Below are 17,263 nucleotides of genomic sequence, written 5' to 3'. Positions count from 1 at the left end.
TTTCAATGAGTTTCTTAGCTTTATTTTGAGCAGTTTATGATTTCTAGGAGAAAGGTATACCTGTAAAATACATTTGGAAATTGTTATTCTGTGGCTTCAATGAAATATCGGGGTGGGAAAATGCCTTTCAATTGTATATAATCCTTTATAATACTTACATACAAACGTCTATTGCTGTCTGTATTTTGCAGTGTGGAAATAGCCACGGAGAATATTTTTTCTCCTTAGCATTCTAAGACTAGTGGAAAGATGTGATGTGATTCATCCAATTTACTTTTTATATTAAAGTATAGTAGAGCCTGCCACCTTTTTTGGAAATGCAACATAAGGATAGAGATAAACTTCATATCAGTTTAGCAGGTGGTATTTGGAGGAAGTGTATAGGAGTTGAGACTGAATATAATATTTGGTTTGATTTTCTGTTCAGAATTTTCCCATGGTAAGGACAATATTTTTCTACATATATCAGTAGGCAGTAATGATTACTCAGAAGCTTCCAAAGCCGGATACCACACCTGCATGTTCCAACATGGTTGCTGAATTTATTTCCAAGACGCATGATAATGTATACTTTGTATTACTGAGAAAGAATTAGGAAAATTTACAGTGTTGTCTACCAGCTGTGCACATTGATATTAAAATACTTTGTTTCTTTTTTTCACCCTCGGGTCTTCTCTCCAGCTGCACTGCTTGCTTACGTGAACAACTGAAGCATTGCTCTTTATCTTAAGGATTTGTTACACAACTAAGATCTTATAGAATTCTATAGCAAAATGAATTTTCTTTTATTTTTCTTTTCCAGGTTCCGCTCAGCTAATATTTAATATAACCAAGTCTGTAGAATACACCGTTTGCAATGAAAGTGTCATCATCCCATGCTTTGTTAATAATGTGGAGGCGAAAAGCATTACTGAAATGTATGTAAAGTGGAAATTTAAAGGAAAAGACATTTACACCTACAGTGGACAAGAGCAAAAGACCACTAATGACCCCGACTTTAACAGTGCAACTATCACACCTTCAGAATTACTAAAAGGCATTGCCTCTTTGAAGATGGATAAGAGGGACGCCCGTGTAGGAAACTATACCTGTGAAGTGACAGAATTAAGCAGAGAAGGCGAAACCATCATAGAACTGAAATATCGTGTTGGTAAGACTTCTATACGAGCTTTTCTTTTATTTGTCCTGCAGCAACCTGATCCTATTGGAAAGGGCGCAGAATGAGACTGGGAACTCCTTAGAATCAAAAAGCAGGCTGTTAATAATAAAAGTTGATGTAATGTTTGTTAGCAACTTTAAGATCATGAGTTTTATCTTACTTGCTCTTTTACTTTTCACAGTAAAACTCCTTTGCTGTTTGCTAAATTGTATGTTGTGTGGTTCTCAGATTTTTGGTCTGAGGACTGTTGTGTTGGTGTGAGCGGTCCTGGTGTCACCTGCTCTGCATTTCTCTTTGCTGCTGTCAAAAGTACTTTCTTTCGAGGGGCCAGCCTGGTGGCGTAGTGGTTAGGTTTCCACGTGCTGCTTCACAGCTTCTGATCCTGGGCTCAGTCCTACCCACCTCTTATCAAGCCATGCTGTGGCAGGCATCCCACATATAAAGTGGAGGAAGATGGGCACGGATGTTAGCCCAGGGCCAGTCTTCCTCAGCAAAAAGAGGAGGATTGGCAACAGGTGTTAGCTCAGGGCTCATCTTCTTCACCAAAAAAAAAAAAAAAAGTACTTTCTTTTATGTGATTTTCCGGCCTCTTTCCAATTATTTAGCCTTTTTTTTTTTCTAACTTTGCACTTTGATCAAGGGTTGACAAGTCCCAGCTATGCTCCCTCTGGAAAGCATAGATTAGAGGGAGAATCAGGAGATTAAACACGCCTCACCGTGGATGACCCCGTGAGGTTCCCTATGCTGAGCCGTGGTTTGCTGCTTTTTTCCTGGGCCAGGATATGGGAGAGCCAGAGATCCAATTTAATTTGCTTGAATTTGCCTTGGTTGTAGCGCCCTGGCTCTGCACGTTCTTCGCAAGGTTGGGTTGGTGAGCTGTGTAAGGCAGTACAGTTAGCTCAAGTCAGCAGTCGGCTTTCTTTTCCTTGATGTGCCAGCTGAGGTCTTCCACCACACGCAAGTGTGTTCTGACTCTCTATGTTGACAGCTCTATTCAGAATCACGAGACGTATTACTGACCTCGGGACGAGACCATACTTTGAGAACCTCTGCTTTAGACGGAATCCGAACAGCTGAATTGGATCAGCTGTTCGCCTTCTGTTCTTCTAGTGTTTACTGTTTTAAGATGTCTGTTACCAGGTTTGTTTGTTTTGTTTCTTTGTTTTCAACGTGCCCTATAAAATATGAGCTATGCTTACTTTTGGGGCCATTAATATGAGGAGGAATTGTTTTTTTTCAAAGAATAGAAAATTCTACCAGAGGTCTCAGATATTAGGCTTCACACCTATTTTTTTTTTTTTTTGGAATAATTGTAGATTCAGAGGAGGTGGCAAAGATAGAACAGAGAGGTACTGTGTACTCTTTGTCCAGTTTCCCCCAACGGTTGCATCTTATGTAAGTGTAGTAACATATCAAAGCCAGCAAATTCACAATGTACAGTGTATATATTTCTGTCATTTTATCACATGTGTATATTTCTGTAACTACCACCACAATCAGGATATAGAACTATTCCATTAATACAAAGATCTCACCCCTACCATCCCTAACCTGGAAAGCATTAACTTGTTCTCCGTATCTATAATTTTGTCTCTTTCACACTGTTATATAAATGGAATCATCTATCCAAGTTGTTGCGTGTATCAATAGTTCATTCTCTCTTCTTTTTTTTTTTGGCTGAGTAGTATTCCATTGTATGGATATTTCACAGTTTGTTTAACCATTCACCTGTTGTAGGACATTTTGGTTGTTTCCACTCTTTGGCTATTACAAAGGAAGCTGCTGTGAACAATTGTGTACAGGTTTTTATGTGGACATAGTCTTCATTTCTCTGGATAAATGCCCAGAAATTACTGGGTTGTATATAAGTATATCCTTAGTTTTAAAGAACCTGCCAAACTGTTTTCCAGAGTGGCATTCCATTTTACATTCCCATCAGCAACATATGAGTGATCTAGCTTCCCCTCATCCTTGCCAGCATCTGGTGTTGTCACTATTTTGCATCCATTTTTGACTGCAAAAAAAAAAAAAGAAAAGAAAACCTCCTTTGCATGAAAAGGTTAATTTGGGCAGGACTCTTTCTGTGGAATACAAATTTGTTGTGATAATGATATCTACCCATCATGTGGACTTTGGGGATTTAGGGAATTGAAAGCATTTTTACTATGTTGTGCTTTTTTGCAACTATAGGCATAAATGAGAAATAGAAATGACTTAATAGAGAATTCCACTTGGTAGAAAGCGGAGTAATGGTGGCCATCATTTGTGCCATTTTTTGGAGCACTAGTGCTGAATGTGTGGAAATACTGCCTATAAGACAGACTTTATATACCTCTGGTGCCTGTGGGTAGTACAGTACCATGGAAGGAACACAGGACTTGAGTTTAGAAAGCTTTCACCATTTTCTAGTTTAAGAAAACTTGGATAAGAAACTCAACCATCTGGCCCTCAGTTTTTTATCTGTAGCATGGGGATGCCATCTCCATCACAGAATGGTTTGAGATGTAAATGAGTTGATATCTCTCTTACTTAAACAAACATTTATTGAGTATCTACTATATGCCAGGCTCTGCGGATTCAGTGATGACCGAGACATGATCCCTGCTTTCAAGGAAGTGATAGTAGTACAAATAAGAGCAGTAAAATAACCTAACATTTATTTGAGCTCATGCTGGACACTTATGTACGTGTATCCTGTGATCTTCTTGATAACTCTAGGAGATAGATACAGATCTTACCATTTAACAGATGAGGACGCAAAAGAGATTTAGGGTACTTGTTCAAGGTCAGAGTCATAGCCAGGATTTTAACCTAGATCTGTCTGTCTTCAAAACCCAGTATTTTTACCACTATAGTATATGGTTTCTGTGAAAACACCTTGTAAACAACCAAATACCAAATGTAAATAATAGTTACAAAATTTGTTATTAATATCTATATTTATATTATTAATGATACAAAAACTTGGAAGCTTAAAATTTTACATTATTAGGATTTTGTTTAAAAAGGTCAGTTCAAGTTCAGCAGAGTTGCTATTTCCATCATTATCAGCATAATATACATTAGAGTCATAATGTTGACATGGAGGATTGCAAGATCCTTGTATTAGTCTTCTCCTGCTGTGTAACAAATAACCACAAACGTAGCAGCTTAAAACAACACCCGTTTATTAACTCACAGCTTTGTGGGTCACAGTTCTGGTCATGGTGTGACTGGGTTCTCCACTCTGAGTTGTACAAGGCTAAAATCAAGGTGTTGGCCAGGCTGTGTTCTCATATGGAGTTCAGGGTCCCATCCCAAGCTCACGTGATTGTGGCAGAATTCAATTCCTTGTGATGGTAGGACCGATGTCCCTGTTTCTTTCTGGATGTCTGCTAGGGGCTTGTCTCAGCCCCCAGAGGTTGCCCCCACTCCCTGCCACACAGCCCCTTCCATATTTAAAGCCTGCAAAGGAGAGTCTTCCTCTTGTTGAATCCCTCGAACATGTTGAATTTCTTTTGCCGGGAAGAGCCCAGATTCTCTTAAGGGTTCACTTGATTAGGTCAGCCCCCTCTCTCCCAAGAACAGTCACCCTTTTTTTTTTTTTTTTTTTTTTATTTATTTTTCCCCCAAAGCCCCAGTAGATAGTCGTATGTCATAGATGCACATCCTTCTAGTTGCTGTACGTGGGACACGGCCTCAGCATGGCCGGAGAAGCGGTGCGTTGGTGCAGGCCCCAGATACGAACCCGGGCCGCCAGCAGCGGAGTGCGCGCACTTAACCGCTAAGCCACGGGGCCGGCCCCAGTCACCCTTTTTTTAAAGTCAACTGATTGGAGACCTTAATTGCATCAGCAAAATCCCTTTTGCTATATGGCTTAACATAATCATGGGAGTGAAATCTATCATAGTCACAGTCTCATCCCTCCTTCAAGGAGAGAGAATTATAAAAGGCTGATTGTAGGGGGCAGGGATTTCTGGAGAGGCACCTTAGAATTCTGGGTTTGATTAAATAATCAGGGGCTGTAGCCTAACCAAGTCAATACATCAAAAAAGCCATCACAATCCTGAAACATAAGTAAAAATGTGGCTTGAATTTTAGTGTTGTAAATTTTATTGTAATCTTATTTTGTGGAAACTGGTGTTTTCTCTGTTTGTGAAGGTTTACCATGTATGTATTTGAAGGAGAGGAACACTTAATTAATTGGAGTGATCTCTTCACTTTTTTAGGTTATCCCATTTTTATACAATGATAACAGAAATGAAGTCTTGAGTTTTTATAATGCTTAGGCTTGGAAGCAAAATTTAAACACTCATCCACAGACCACACCCTCTTAATATCATTTCTTTGCCTTTCCACCAATAAGAAGTTCATCTTCCTGGAACCACTCTACCTGACCAGGAATTAGGGGAGAGTAATGAGCAGAGTTATCAGCCATAGCTTCAGTGGAATAAGATTATGGATGCCCTTGGGTTATCTTTCTTAATCCTGAGGTAGAAAAATATCTGATATTATTCTTAGTCCATTTTAGGCTTATTTTATTAGTGCCATAGAAATTCAGAGCTGAAAGAGACCTTAGAGAAGTATCTTGTCCCTCTCTCCCCTTGGGGAACATCTGACAGTACTACCATCATAAATCAATAGCTTCATGGGCATATAAGTGGTTTTACATAAAACATCAGGTTTTTCCCCCAGCATCTCATTTGGTTCTTAAATGTCAAATTCAGTGATTGTCAAACTCTTTCCACCTTAACAAGTTAGAGAGAGGTAACATATTTGTGTCAGTGAGAGGAGGTAAATTATAGCAGAGGTCTGTAGCAGTGATTTTAAACTGAGAGAATCGTGGACTCTCCCCCCCCCCACACACATGCTTACCTTGGGGAACATATTAAAATCTTGGGGTGGGAGCTAAGAGGGGAGAGTGTGTGAAGTTTGAATAAACCCCAGGTGATTCTGATAATCTCCAGTTAAGAATCACTTAGACTTAAAATTTTTTGTTCCATAGTCACACCCTCTTCCAGTCATTGAGATAATTCTTACACTTATTTCTGCATAGAGACTTGGAGTCATCTAGTAGTCATCTAGTCTATCTCTACATCTAATTCGTGAGTTACTTCTATCACACCCCAGGTAGTTGGTCGTTCCAACTTTTTACCTAAATGCTTGACATGATGAGACTGTTACTTAAGGATCTTGGTCTATTAGCAGGCAGTTCCAGTTCTCCCATAAGTCAAGCTAAGATTTGCATCCCTGAAATTTCCCACTCACTAGGAAGTCTATCATGTTCCTCTTCTGAGTTTATTCTTCTCTAAGGTAGAAATCTCCAGCTCTTTCAGCCATTGCTCATGGTTTCAGGATCCCCATTCTAATTACCTTCCTTTGGAACAATTCCCTGTTGTGTCTTTAAATATGATGAGTGAAACTGAACTCAGAACTGCCATACCCACAGGAGTCTGTTCTTCAACCCTCTCTCTTCCTCAAGCTTGTGGCCTTGTTCACTGCCGGACCTCAAATATCTAGAAGAGTACCCTACCCACAGTGGGCTTTCAATAAATGTTTGAGTAATAAGAGAAAAATGAGTGCTGAGACCAGGGTCAAACGCACCTCTTATTTTCACTAGTAGATTTCTGTTAATATGTCCTAAAACTGTTGAAGGTTGTTCTATTGTGTAGGGAGAGAGTGAAACAACATTTCATTATCAGCTCATCTTGAACATGAGATCAGATATCTATATTTTGAAAGTAGAGCCCACAGGATTTACTGTTGGACCAGATGTGGGGTGTGAGAGAAACCAAGGAGTCAAGGATGATTCCAAGGGTTTTGGCCTGAGCAGCTGGAGAAATGGAGTCACCACTATGGAAATGGAGAAAATCAAGAGGGGAGGTTTGGTGGGAGAATTGGGTGAGGGGTATCAGTTTGGGACATGAAAATTTAAGATACTTAAGATCCTTAATTCACTGTGCCTCAGTTTCCTCAATGTAAGGAGGGGTTAATAATTCCTCATATAATAATTGTGAGGATTTGAAGAGTTAATGTACACAACTCAAAATAAAATAATAGAGAAAGTGGGTAGAGAAAAATAAGTTGATTGAGAATAGTCATTAGATCATGGAACTTTTACCAAATCCTTTGGGCATTAGTTATGAAAACCTAAGCATAATTCACAAAAGTTTTTTCTGGTAGGATTTTAGACTAAATTGGAATGGGTTTTCTTTGGTACAGGAAGATGCTCAATGATTCAGTTGGAAATTAAGGTATAGATTCAGCGTATCTGAAAACATCCATGTCTTAGTAGAGATCTGAAGCCATGGGAGCCTCAAAAAAAAAACCTGTCTTCATTCGCTCACTAGCCTATCTCATGGAACCATCAACAGCAACCCCCTGGAGTCTGCTATGTACAGGACAAAATGCTAGATTCTGGGAAGCTAATATCTCTAAAATAGAATTTATAATATTGTTATATTCTGGGGATTAGTGTGAACATTTACCAGAGTTTAACATTATAAGCTTAACACAAGAAATGCATGGCTAGCATTATGGTATGAAAGCCCACGAGGTTCCTCATGTGCTGATAGGAGAGGCAGAGCAATGGAAGATCTGAAAGGGTTAATCTGGGCCGGCCCCGTGGCTTAGCGGTTAAGTGCGCGCACTCTGCTACGGCGACCTGGGTTTGGATCCCGGGCGCGCACCAACACACCGCTTCTCCAGCCATGCTGAGGCCGCGTCCCACATACAGCAACTAGAAGGACGTGCAACTATGACATACAACTATCTACTGAGGCTTTGGGGAAAAAAAAGGAGGAGGATTGGCAATAGACGGTAGCTCAGAGCCGGTCTTCCTCAGCAAAAAGAGGAGGATTAGCATGGATGTTAGCTCAGGGCTGATCTTCCTCACAAAAAAAAAAAAAAAAAGAAAGGGTTAATCTTTGGGGAACCCCAGTGTTTGCTTCTGGCAGTATTCAGAAGTGTTGCTCTCACTGAAAATCCCCCATGTTCAGGTGAACTTTGAAATGCTCACCATGCATTTACTTGGCTTTATTGTTAGAAAAGAAATTTCATAGGTAAAATTATGGTCTTAAGAGTTGATAAGACACAATTAAACTTAATTTTTTTTAAAGTTCTGAACAAATCTCACTTGAAGTCTTAATATCACAACTTCCTTTTTATGGAATGTGTGGCTCTATTTTCACTGTCTAGATAATGTGATGCTTCCTAGAAGCTTCTTTAATACCTAAAGCCCTTCATGTTACTTTACATGTAAACAGTCGTTTGAAGCCTTATTATTCGTGAGTACATCTTCTGTTCCAGAGTAAATTTGAGAAAAGGTGGGGCTCGCATTGGTCTCCGTCTTAGTCACACTAAGGAGAGGAGGGTGCTCAGTTGTACAGTTTCCTCACTTCCGTCCTCTGAGTCTTTACAGGAAGACTTCACCGTTGCTTTAGGATAAACTCTTGGCACGTTACACATACAAGCGTTCACCAGAGAAGCACATAATAATCATTGTAGTTAATGTTTACTGAGTACTTGGTACATGCCAAGCTTTGTTTTAAGCAGCCCTTTGCATATATTGATTTCGTTGACTGTCACAACAGCCCTTCATGGGGAAGGTACTGTGTCGTACGGTGTACGACACTGAAGAACAGAGAGGTGTTAAGACTTTATCCAAGGTCATAAAGATAGTAATTAGAGTTGGGTTCGAACCCAGGCAGTGTGGCTGCAGAGCCTGGTTCAGCTCCTGTGCCATGTCACCTCCTTCTATAAATCCTAGGTTAGGGAAAATGGGGTGAGAAACATTTAAATAGCTAGTTTCTTGTTTCATAAATAAAATTTGTTATATAAGTAAATTATATACGTAATTTGTTATTTAAGGCCACAGCATTAATTAATTATCTTTATTTCCCATCTACACAATAAAATATATTGTTGACCATTCATTGGCAGGACTTAAAGTGATTGTAGTAAATATTAATTGTGATTCTTGTTTTCTTTCTTCCCAGTTTCTTGGTTTTCTCCAAAGGAAAATATCCTCATTGTTATTTTCCCAATTTTGGCTATACTTCTGTCCTGGGGACAGTTTGGTATTGTGAGTAAGTATTTCTATTTTTTATTTATGTTTTAGTGATGAAATTGTTATTTCTGGGAGGCAATGTTAGTGAAATATTTTATTTAACTAAGTTGTATTAGGAAGTGTGATTATGTAATAAATAAGAATATACATATTCTCCTTGACGTGTATATTGTCCCTCATAATTTCCTACAGTTCACTTTTAATTCCTAAGAAGTTGTTTTTTTTTTTAACTTAAGATTGAATAGTGGGAATCCTAATAATAACAATACCTTAAACTCATGCTGATTTTAATGTTTAACAGAACATTTACACACACATTATTTTCTTTGGTAAAGAGATGGTCACAACCTACATGAATGTTAGGATCGGATGTTGTACTTTTGAGCGTGAAGACTTCCCTCCCTTTAGTTTCCTAGTTTGAACTTCTCTGTATACAGGTGTTCATCCTTGAAAAGCCCAGTTTGAACAACATTTTGTCATCCTTACCCTGTGATTCTGCAGCCTCTAAGCAAGTAGCCATGGGAGAGTTGTGTTCTGTGATCATGTTTTGCTATAATAATTAAGTGACCAAACTTCTCAGGGCAGATCTTAATGCTGTATCAGAATTAGCATCAATAATGTAGAATTGTCACTACTAGGTAGAAAGGTCATATGCCTTCTGGTTGATGTTTATACTCAACCGTATTTCCATATCAATTTGGTAAAGGAAATTTGGAAAGTTAGTGAAGTTCTGAGGTGACAGTCTAAACTTTTAAACTTTTAGAATGTAAGATTTATTCCTTGTCTATAGCACACTGAAATAGTCAGCCATTGAAGGCCAGTAACATTTATACAAGGCAACCAGTAAATAATGCTGATTTCAGTTATTTATTTCATTCTGCAACCTTTAAAAAAGTGAAAGCTAGTAAAATATTGTAGCGGATTGGCCTGTTGTATATTTCATGAATTTTACTTTTACTCAGAAGTTTAAGTCATGTGTATCTAAAGTGATAGATAAAAATGGAAGGGAGATGACTGATTTTATATTTTAAGGGTTCTTCTCGTTGTATAGCACTCTGGAAATGCTTTGTGATTTCAAAGCTGTTCTCGACTTCTGTCTAAAAGGCAAGAAAGGGCTAACAGTGACAACTGTCAAGACGTTTCACAATTCTCACTTTCAAAACAGTGTCTAGAATTCTTGGGGAAATTTTCTTAGAATTCTGGTAAGTTTTTTATGTCAAGACAAAACTGGTATAGCATCAAGACCTAGTCAGTCTTCGCTGATGTTAGGGAAAGCCTTTAACCCTGTTGGCAGACCCAGGCCTACATCATATGATTGAGGTAGGAAATAGCCTCTTTTTAAGATCATGAAATTATTTCACAGTAGTGTGAGTTTTTGCATTTGGATTGATGGCAGTATGCTGATCGCGGCAACATCATCAGTGACATTATTTTCAGTGGACTGAGCCAGGAGTGAGTCTGTTCACTGTCAGCCATGTTTTTACAAAATAAGCTTTACAATTTTTTTTCTGACTTAAAAAAGTAATACATGTCACTTTAAAATACCTTGTATAATATAGGAAGTTATAGATAAAAACCAAAAATCATCTAGAGTCTCACAACCTAGAAATAAACTATTGGTATATTCTAATGAATTTCCTGCTTCCCTTTCTGTCTTTTTCTATGTATTTTTGTTATCTTTCATAAAAAAAGAAAAACTATACATGTACTCATATAGCTTATATACTTGTACATCCTGATTTTCTGCTCTGAAATCTTTCTAATCTGCCTGTGCTCTACTGTCACAGATGCACTATAATTTACTTAACTCTCATCTTGATGGATATTAAGGATATGTCCAAATTTTTTTAATACTGTGAAAGTAACTCTGCTGAAGATAAGATTGGAAATGGCAGAGATATTTTAAGGCTCTTGATACAATATGCCAAAATGTTTTCTGGAAACATTGTATCAATTACTACTGTAGATGAGAGTACCTGCCTTTCACCTCACAATCCTGACAGCATTTTAATTCTGCAAACTTTGCTAATTTGATGGGTGAAAAAACATCTTGTTTTAATTTTCATTTCTGTGTTAGTGAGGTTGAATGTTCTTTTTTATATTTATTCTTCTGGTCATGTTGTAAGGAATGTGCTTATGAACCTAAAAAAATATTTCAGTGGCAATTTTTTCTTTAGGCTCATCTTAGAACAAATAAATGTGGTGTGTGTTTGTGTGTGTGTGCATGTGTGAGGAGGTACCTATATACTTGATTCCCCCAGTCTGGACTCACATTTAAAGGTGTTTATATGATAATAGTACCTAAACATTTGTTGAGCTCTTTCTGTGTATGATAGACACTGTGCAAAGGACTCTGTGTCTGCAATGACACTGACTTCTCCCAGGAACTCAGTGGGGGCAGGTACTGTTGTTATCATTCCTGCTTTATAGATAAGAAATAGAGGCACAGGTGAGTTAGGCAATTTTCCTGCAATCACCCAGCTGTTTCCTAGTAGTACTGGGATTGGAACCAGTGCTATTGACCACTATGCTATACTGCCTCCCTGTCTTGAATTTGTTTTGAGCATTTTTTTTCCATGAAGGGTGAACCTGTATCTGGGTACACACATTGAGTAGATGAAACCATTATTGGTAGAGCAGAATGTGGACCTACTTTATTCAACAAACGTCTATTGACAGTGCCTACCGATGGCTGGGCACTGTGCTCTGTGCTCGAGGGGTGGAGGTGAAGTGTGTGTTGCCCCTGGCCCTGTAGCGCTGACATCTCAATTGAGGAGACAGTCGTGTGCCTTCTGTCATATCTTTGGGTAGACATGGATCTAACTCTGCTTTTCTTTTGGCACCCTTTGTAAGAGGCCCCCTGCTTGTGGCCTGGGGATTCCACAAACCGGGAGAGCCCCTCTGTTTTCTACTCGCTGCTTGGCTATGTTCTTTAGAGTGCGGTGTCTTACAGCCCCTCAAGTATTAATAGTAACTGAGGCCTGTGACTTTCAGTTTCTAGGTTTCTAGTTCTCCTTAACTTTTTCTGATTACCATTTATGGCCTGTACTTGACCACAGGGTTTTGCTAACTCTGCACGTCAGTCTTTTGGTCATCCAAGATAAAACCAGGACTTTCCATAGGCCAAACATTTAGTAAAGACAGCAGGTCGTGCCTTCACTTCGAGGAGAAAGAGTTTCTTTATACCAGAATTGTATCTTAACTATTTGTCAGGGTGCCGTTGATCCTACTGAGGAAGAAGCCTGAGATTCTAAACTCCCAAAGCCAAGCCAGGACTTGGTGAGCCCTAGACCATCTTCTGAAGACAAAGGTCCCTAACAGGGAAGTGTTCCTAAACACCTTGACCTTTCTCTTTAACTTATGAGCTTTTAAGCAGAATCTCATGCTTGGCAAACAGCTCAGAGATTACTAGAATTAAACACTGAGCCTTAACCAAAGTAACAAATCTCTAATAGTATTGCATTTCAGGCACTTGGTTTTTGTTCTAAAAACTATACCAACTCACAGTTTCCACTTCACTGACAATTAAGTTCCTGGCTGATTTTCAGAGTTTTTCTTCCTCACTAAACAATATAGCAGGTACTTTCCGTCATTTAGATGTTTGATAAATGTTTGCAAGTGCTGTGCACCAGCATCTTCAGTCCTTGTAGGATTAAAGTTCAATTCCATATCAGGAACTAGCTAGCATCCGGAAATTCTTTGAGATAGGTCTATCTATTCTTACTTCTCCTTCCTTTAAACTTTTATTGTATATAAGAAGTCCTCGCATTGCACAGAACCATGAGACCATAAACATGACTGTGTAAGCTGAAACTCTGTAAAGCAATCTAATAACTGTGAAAATCACTGTTGCTCCATGACCTTTAAAATTTTTTGTCAAAACATTAAACACTCTCAGTCAGTAATAACTGTATTAGGAAATGAAAAAATAGTAAAATTAATATTTAGTACGCAGTAAATTAAAATATTAAAAACATTGAGAATTAAAGTGTTTTATGAAGAGTAGTTTGAACAGTGTTTGCCTTCTTCTTACAGTATAACTTCAAATACAGAGCAAGCATCTTTTCTATGTCTTGGCGAATTGTCATACACCTTTTTAAATTCGGATCAGCTTCCAACATTTTATCCTTTGCACTTTCAATGTCATGAACTATCTCTGAGAGTTCCTTTCCTGTGAAGTCTTTTGCCAGAGTCACTTCTTCTGGGACATCTTCATTCTTTTTGTCACAACCTCCTCACTGTCCTCATCTATGCCAATAAGTTTACGTTTACTAAGTTCCTCTGGCTGCATATCTGGAGTTGCTTGAATGGCAGGAGTGTTGATAATTCCCACAGTTAGCTGTCTCTTCTGTAATACCATTTACATTCTGTTCGAATTTCCCTTCCAGCGTTATTACTTTTCATTTCTTTACTCTTTCATCTTTGTTGCCCAGTTTCGTCTTTTGATTATCCATTGTAAAATGTCATGTTGGGAGTCAAGGAGGTAACACGACACATGCCTTGCTGTCTGTGCATGAACTGAATAACAGATGTGCAGGGACCAATCACCAGCAGTCTTTAAAATAAGTGGCACGATGAGTCACTGATCGTGATGCATGTCTGTTACTTAGGTAGTGATTTGTGACTGAAGAGATAGCAATGAAGTTTGCACTTTATGCAATTACTCAATTAATATGTTGTGGTAACTGAAATTTGAACTGTGTTTTGGGGAGACCTGTGTTATTTAACTAAACCATAGTAACTGAAATTCATGCATATCAGAACCACGAAAAGCAAGGACTGCTGGAATTTATTTCAAATTCGTGCTTTCTAGGCATCTTTCATTTTCTTTTCTAGCTTTCTAGTTCCTGCTCAAGATTATTCCACAAGGATTTTGGTTACTGCTCAGAGATATTTGGTTAGATGTCCCTGTAGAATCATTGTTAGAAAATTGAAGGAAAAAAATTCTCTATCACCATAGGCTGGAGATCCTAAGTCCTTGAGTCCCATCTTGAGGACTATTTAATACTGAAAGTAATTAGGCTGTGAAAGCACATTTAAAGAAGTAATGGAACAGAGAATTTCTTTGTAGATTAGAAAAATCATTCTGAAGAAGTGAGGACATATACTAACTTCACCAGGAAATTTCTATCCAGGAAGGAAAATATTTCTCACAATAAATATTATTACAAAGAATCATTCTGTGACCTGGTTGATGGCCACTGTTAATAGGACTTTGTTATTAAGTTTACACTGAATTCTATTCAATAATCTTGAACCCCTAGTGCTTTCCCTTGGTCTTGTCCATATAATTGTCATATTCTATCTTTAAATGTTTTTATGCTGATTTTATTGTAGGGGGAACCGAACAGAACTATAGCTCAGCAGTGTACTCTTTTGTAGAAATGTAGTTGCTATTCATTTGACCCTTTCCAAATTCAAACATCCCAACCTCCTGCATACACTCTGAAGTTATGGCACCATCCACAGGACCAGAGAGCGTTTGGAACGAAGGAAAGGAGTCAGTGTGTCGAACATCCTCTTCTTTAACCTTTTATATTCAAAGTACTTGCTGCACACAGTCGGGGCTCTTTTATTTCTGGGTCCTGTATACTGGGAATGTGATTTCTAGTCAGTATTCATTTTGACAAAACTGTTTCATCAAAGCAAGTTAGATAGTGTATGGAATTTATTATAAAATTATTTTATGTTCTGGCAAGTAATCAGTTTATAATTGGCATTAATATTCACTTTTCTCCAGCACCAGTCTCAGAAAGCCTTCGTTATTTTTTTATGTGTTAAATATTTTAAAATAGTAATTTAAATTTAATTAAATAACTTAAAAATTTGAAATTGTAATTTCATTTTAAAAGTTATCAGATGTGCTTTATCCTGTATCAAAGACAATATTGATTTGCAGCTCAAGAGATACCAAAAAGATCCTAAAATTAATTTCTTAGAGTTATCAGAAAATATCACTATAATAATAAAATTACACACGTCTACCTTTATGATTTATTCTTAATCTGGTAGGCATTATGCCTCACTGGTTAGCCTTCCTGTCTCACCACTAGCTCACTGATCACTTAGGGACCATCTCAATGTCATGTCTTTGAGTAGCCATTGGATTCATGGATTTTTGGTTTCTGTTGGATGGACTGTGGTCTGTGTTGGCCTTTCTAATACCATCCTTGGAGAATCATGAAAACTAAGATAATAGATTTTATTTGATCTCCAAGATGACCTGGTCGTTTCACTAGATTTCATCAACCATAACCTGTATTGTGTTTCTGTCTTATATGTGCTTTATATCAGTTGCAAGGAGACAGGAAAACAGAGTATCTCTTCATAGTATTAGCTGTTTCTTCAGGTGGCTAGAGGGATATGTCATTTCTTCATTCACATGAATTTGAAAGATTAAATGCATAAAAGGGGTTTTCTTCGGCTAGAGTAGACCCACACCTTTTATTTAACTGGGGAAGAGGATCCGGGAGTAACTCCCCATCACTCATTCCTCCCCAACCCTTCAGCACATGCTCACACATTAGGATGTGAGGGCATCGAGGCAGGAGGATCTGTCTGTCTTGTTCAATGCCAGCACTTAGAATAGTGATTGTTACATAGTAGGCACTCAGTCAATTATTGTCGAATAAGGTAATCTTCTACTTGTACCCTGATTTGGTTGATACGATTTGGACTAATTAAAGGACCTGGTACATTGTGGGTACACAGTAAATATTTGCAGAACAAATGAATGAACCAACCTCGCTCATTTTTGGGAAGTAGCCAGCTAGATTTAATTATTTTATAGAAGATATAAAAGGGAAAATTTTAGAATTCCTAATTTGTTGACAAAAATATGATATTGCCTCTCCATATGTTTTGTATTTCTGTGTCAGGCAGCGCTAAGATTATAAGTTTTTGTTAAAAGTGTAAATACTGACAACACTAAATTCTGGTGAGGATGTGGAGCAATAGAAACTCTCATTCATTGCTGGTGGGAAGGCAAAATGGTTCCGCCACTTGGGAAGACAATTTGGCAGTTTCTTATAAAACTAAATATGCTCTTTCTGTATGATCCAGCAATTGGGTTCCTTGGTATTTAAACAAATGGAATTGAAAACTTAGGTCCACACAAAACATGCACTTGGATGCTAAACTTGGAAGCAACCAAGCTGGCCTTCAGTAGGTGAATGGATAAATAAACTGTGGTACATCCAGACAATGGAATATTATTCAGTGCTAAAAAGAAATGAGCTATCAAGCCATGAAAAGACATGGAGGAACATTAAATACATATTACTAAGTGAAAGAAGACAATCTGAAAAGGCTGCAGACTGTATGATTCCAACTATCAGGCATTCTGGAAAAGGCAAAACTATGGAGACAGTAAAAAGATCAGTGGTTGCTCGGGGTGGGTTGGAGGGGAGGAGAGAGGCATAGGCAGAGCACAGAGAATTTTTAGGTCAGTGAAAATACTCTGTACGACGTTATAATACTGGATACATGTCATTATACGTTTGTTCAGACCTATAGAATGGACAACACCAAGAGTGAACCCTAACGTGAACTATGGACTTGGGTGATTATGATGTGTCAATGTAGGTTCATCTTTGATAAAAAATGTACCATCTGGTGAGTGATGTTGATAATGAGGAAGGCTGTGCATGTGTGGGGGCAGTGAGTGTATTGGAATTCTCTGTTTCTCCCTCTCAATTTTGTTATAAACCTAAAACTGTGCTAAAAAAGTAAAGTCTTAAAAAGTGTAAATACTATTATTTCCCCTATTTTATTTTGTGTATTGATTTTGGTAATTTTACCTAAGGAGAATCTTTTAAAGTGTGCAGATTTTTAAAATTACTTAAGTTGTCTTGCCAAGAAGCCAGAAAATCATACCAGGAAGTTTGATAAGGGCCTGCTGTTAAGAACACATTAAATTATCTTTATCTTAATGCTAGTGTTTGGGAAATTACTTGAATTTATTTTCTTTGTTACATTTAAAGTTTAGATAGGTTTGATAAATAAGGATAAATTCACTTATTAAAGGACAAGAAAAGATCACCAGAAAAAGACTCTTG

At 38.0% G+C, this 17,263-nt stretch overlaps 1 protein-coding gene across 6 annotated transcripts in view; it reads left to right on the top strand.

Annotated features, from left to right (window-relative positions):
• The window catches only part of CD47 (CD47 molecule), a 43,152-nt gene that overhangs the window by 10,408 nt on the left and 15,481 nt on the right, over positions 1-17,263 (top strand). For all 6 annotated transcript variants that reach the window (XR_015554427.1, XR_015554428.1, XM_087439557.1 and 3 more), the window contains exons 2-3: positions 803-1,150; positions 9,136-9,225. Coding sequence is in view for 4 of the 6 variants with exons in the window: in XM_087439557.1 (XP_087295683.1) it covers positions 803-1,150; positions 9,136-9,225 (438 nt within the window). In the remaining 2 variants the exon portion in view is untranslated. The remainder of the gene's footprint in view (positions 1-802; positions 1,151-9,135; positions 9,226-17,263) is intronic.

This window comes from Ceratotherium simum, chromosome 15 (assembly GCF_057802395.1).
Source record: "Ceratotherium simum simum isolate JZ-2026a chromosome 15, ASM5780239v1, whole genome shotgun sequence".
In the NCBI taxonomy this organism is placed as follows: Eukaryota; Metazoa; Chordata; class Mammalia; order Perissodactyla; family Rhinocerotidae; genus Ceratotherium; species Ceratotherium simum.
This window is presented reverse-complemented; position numbering and strand designations above follow the sequence as displayed.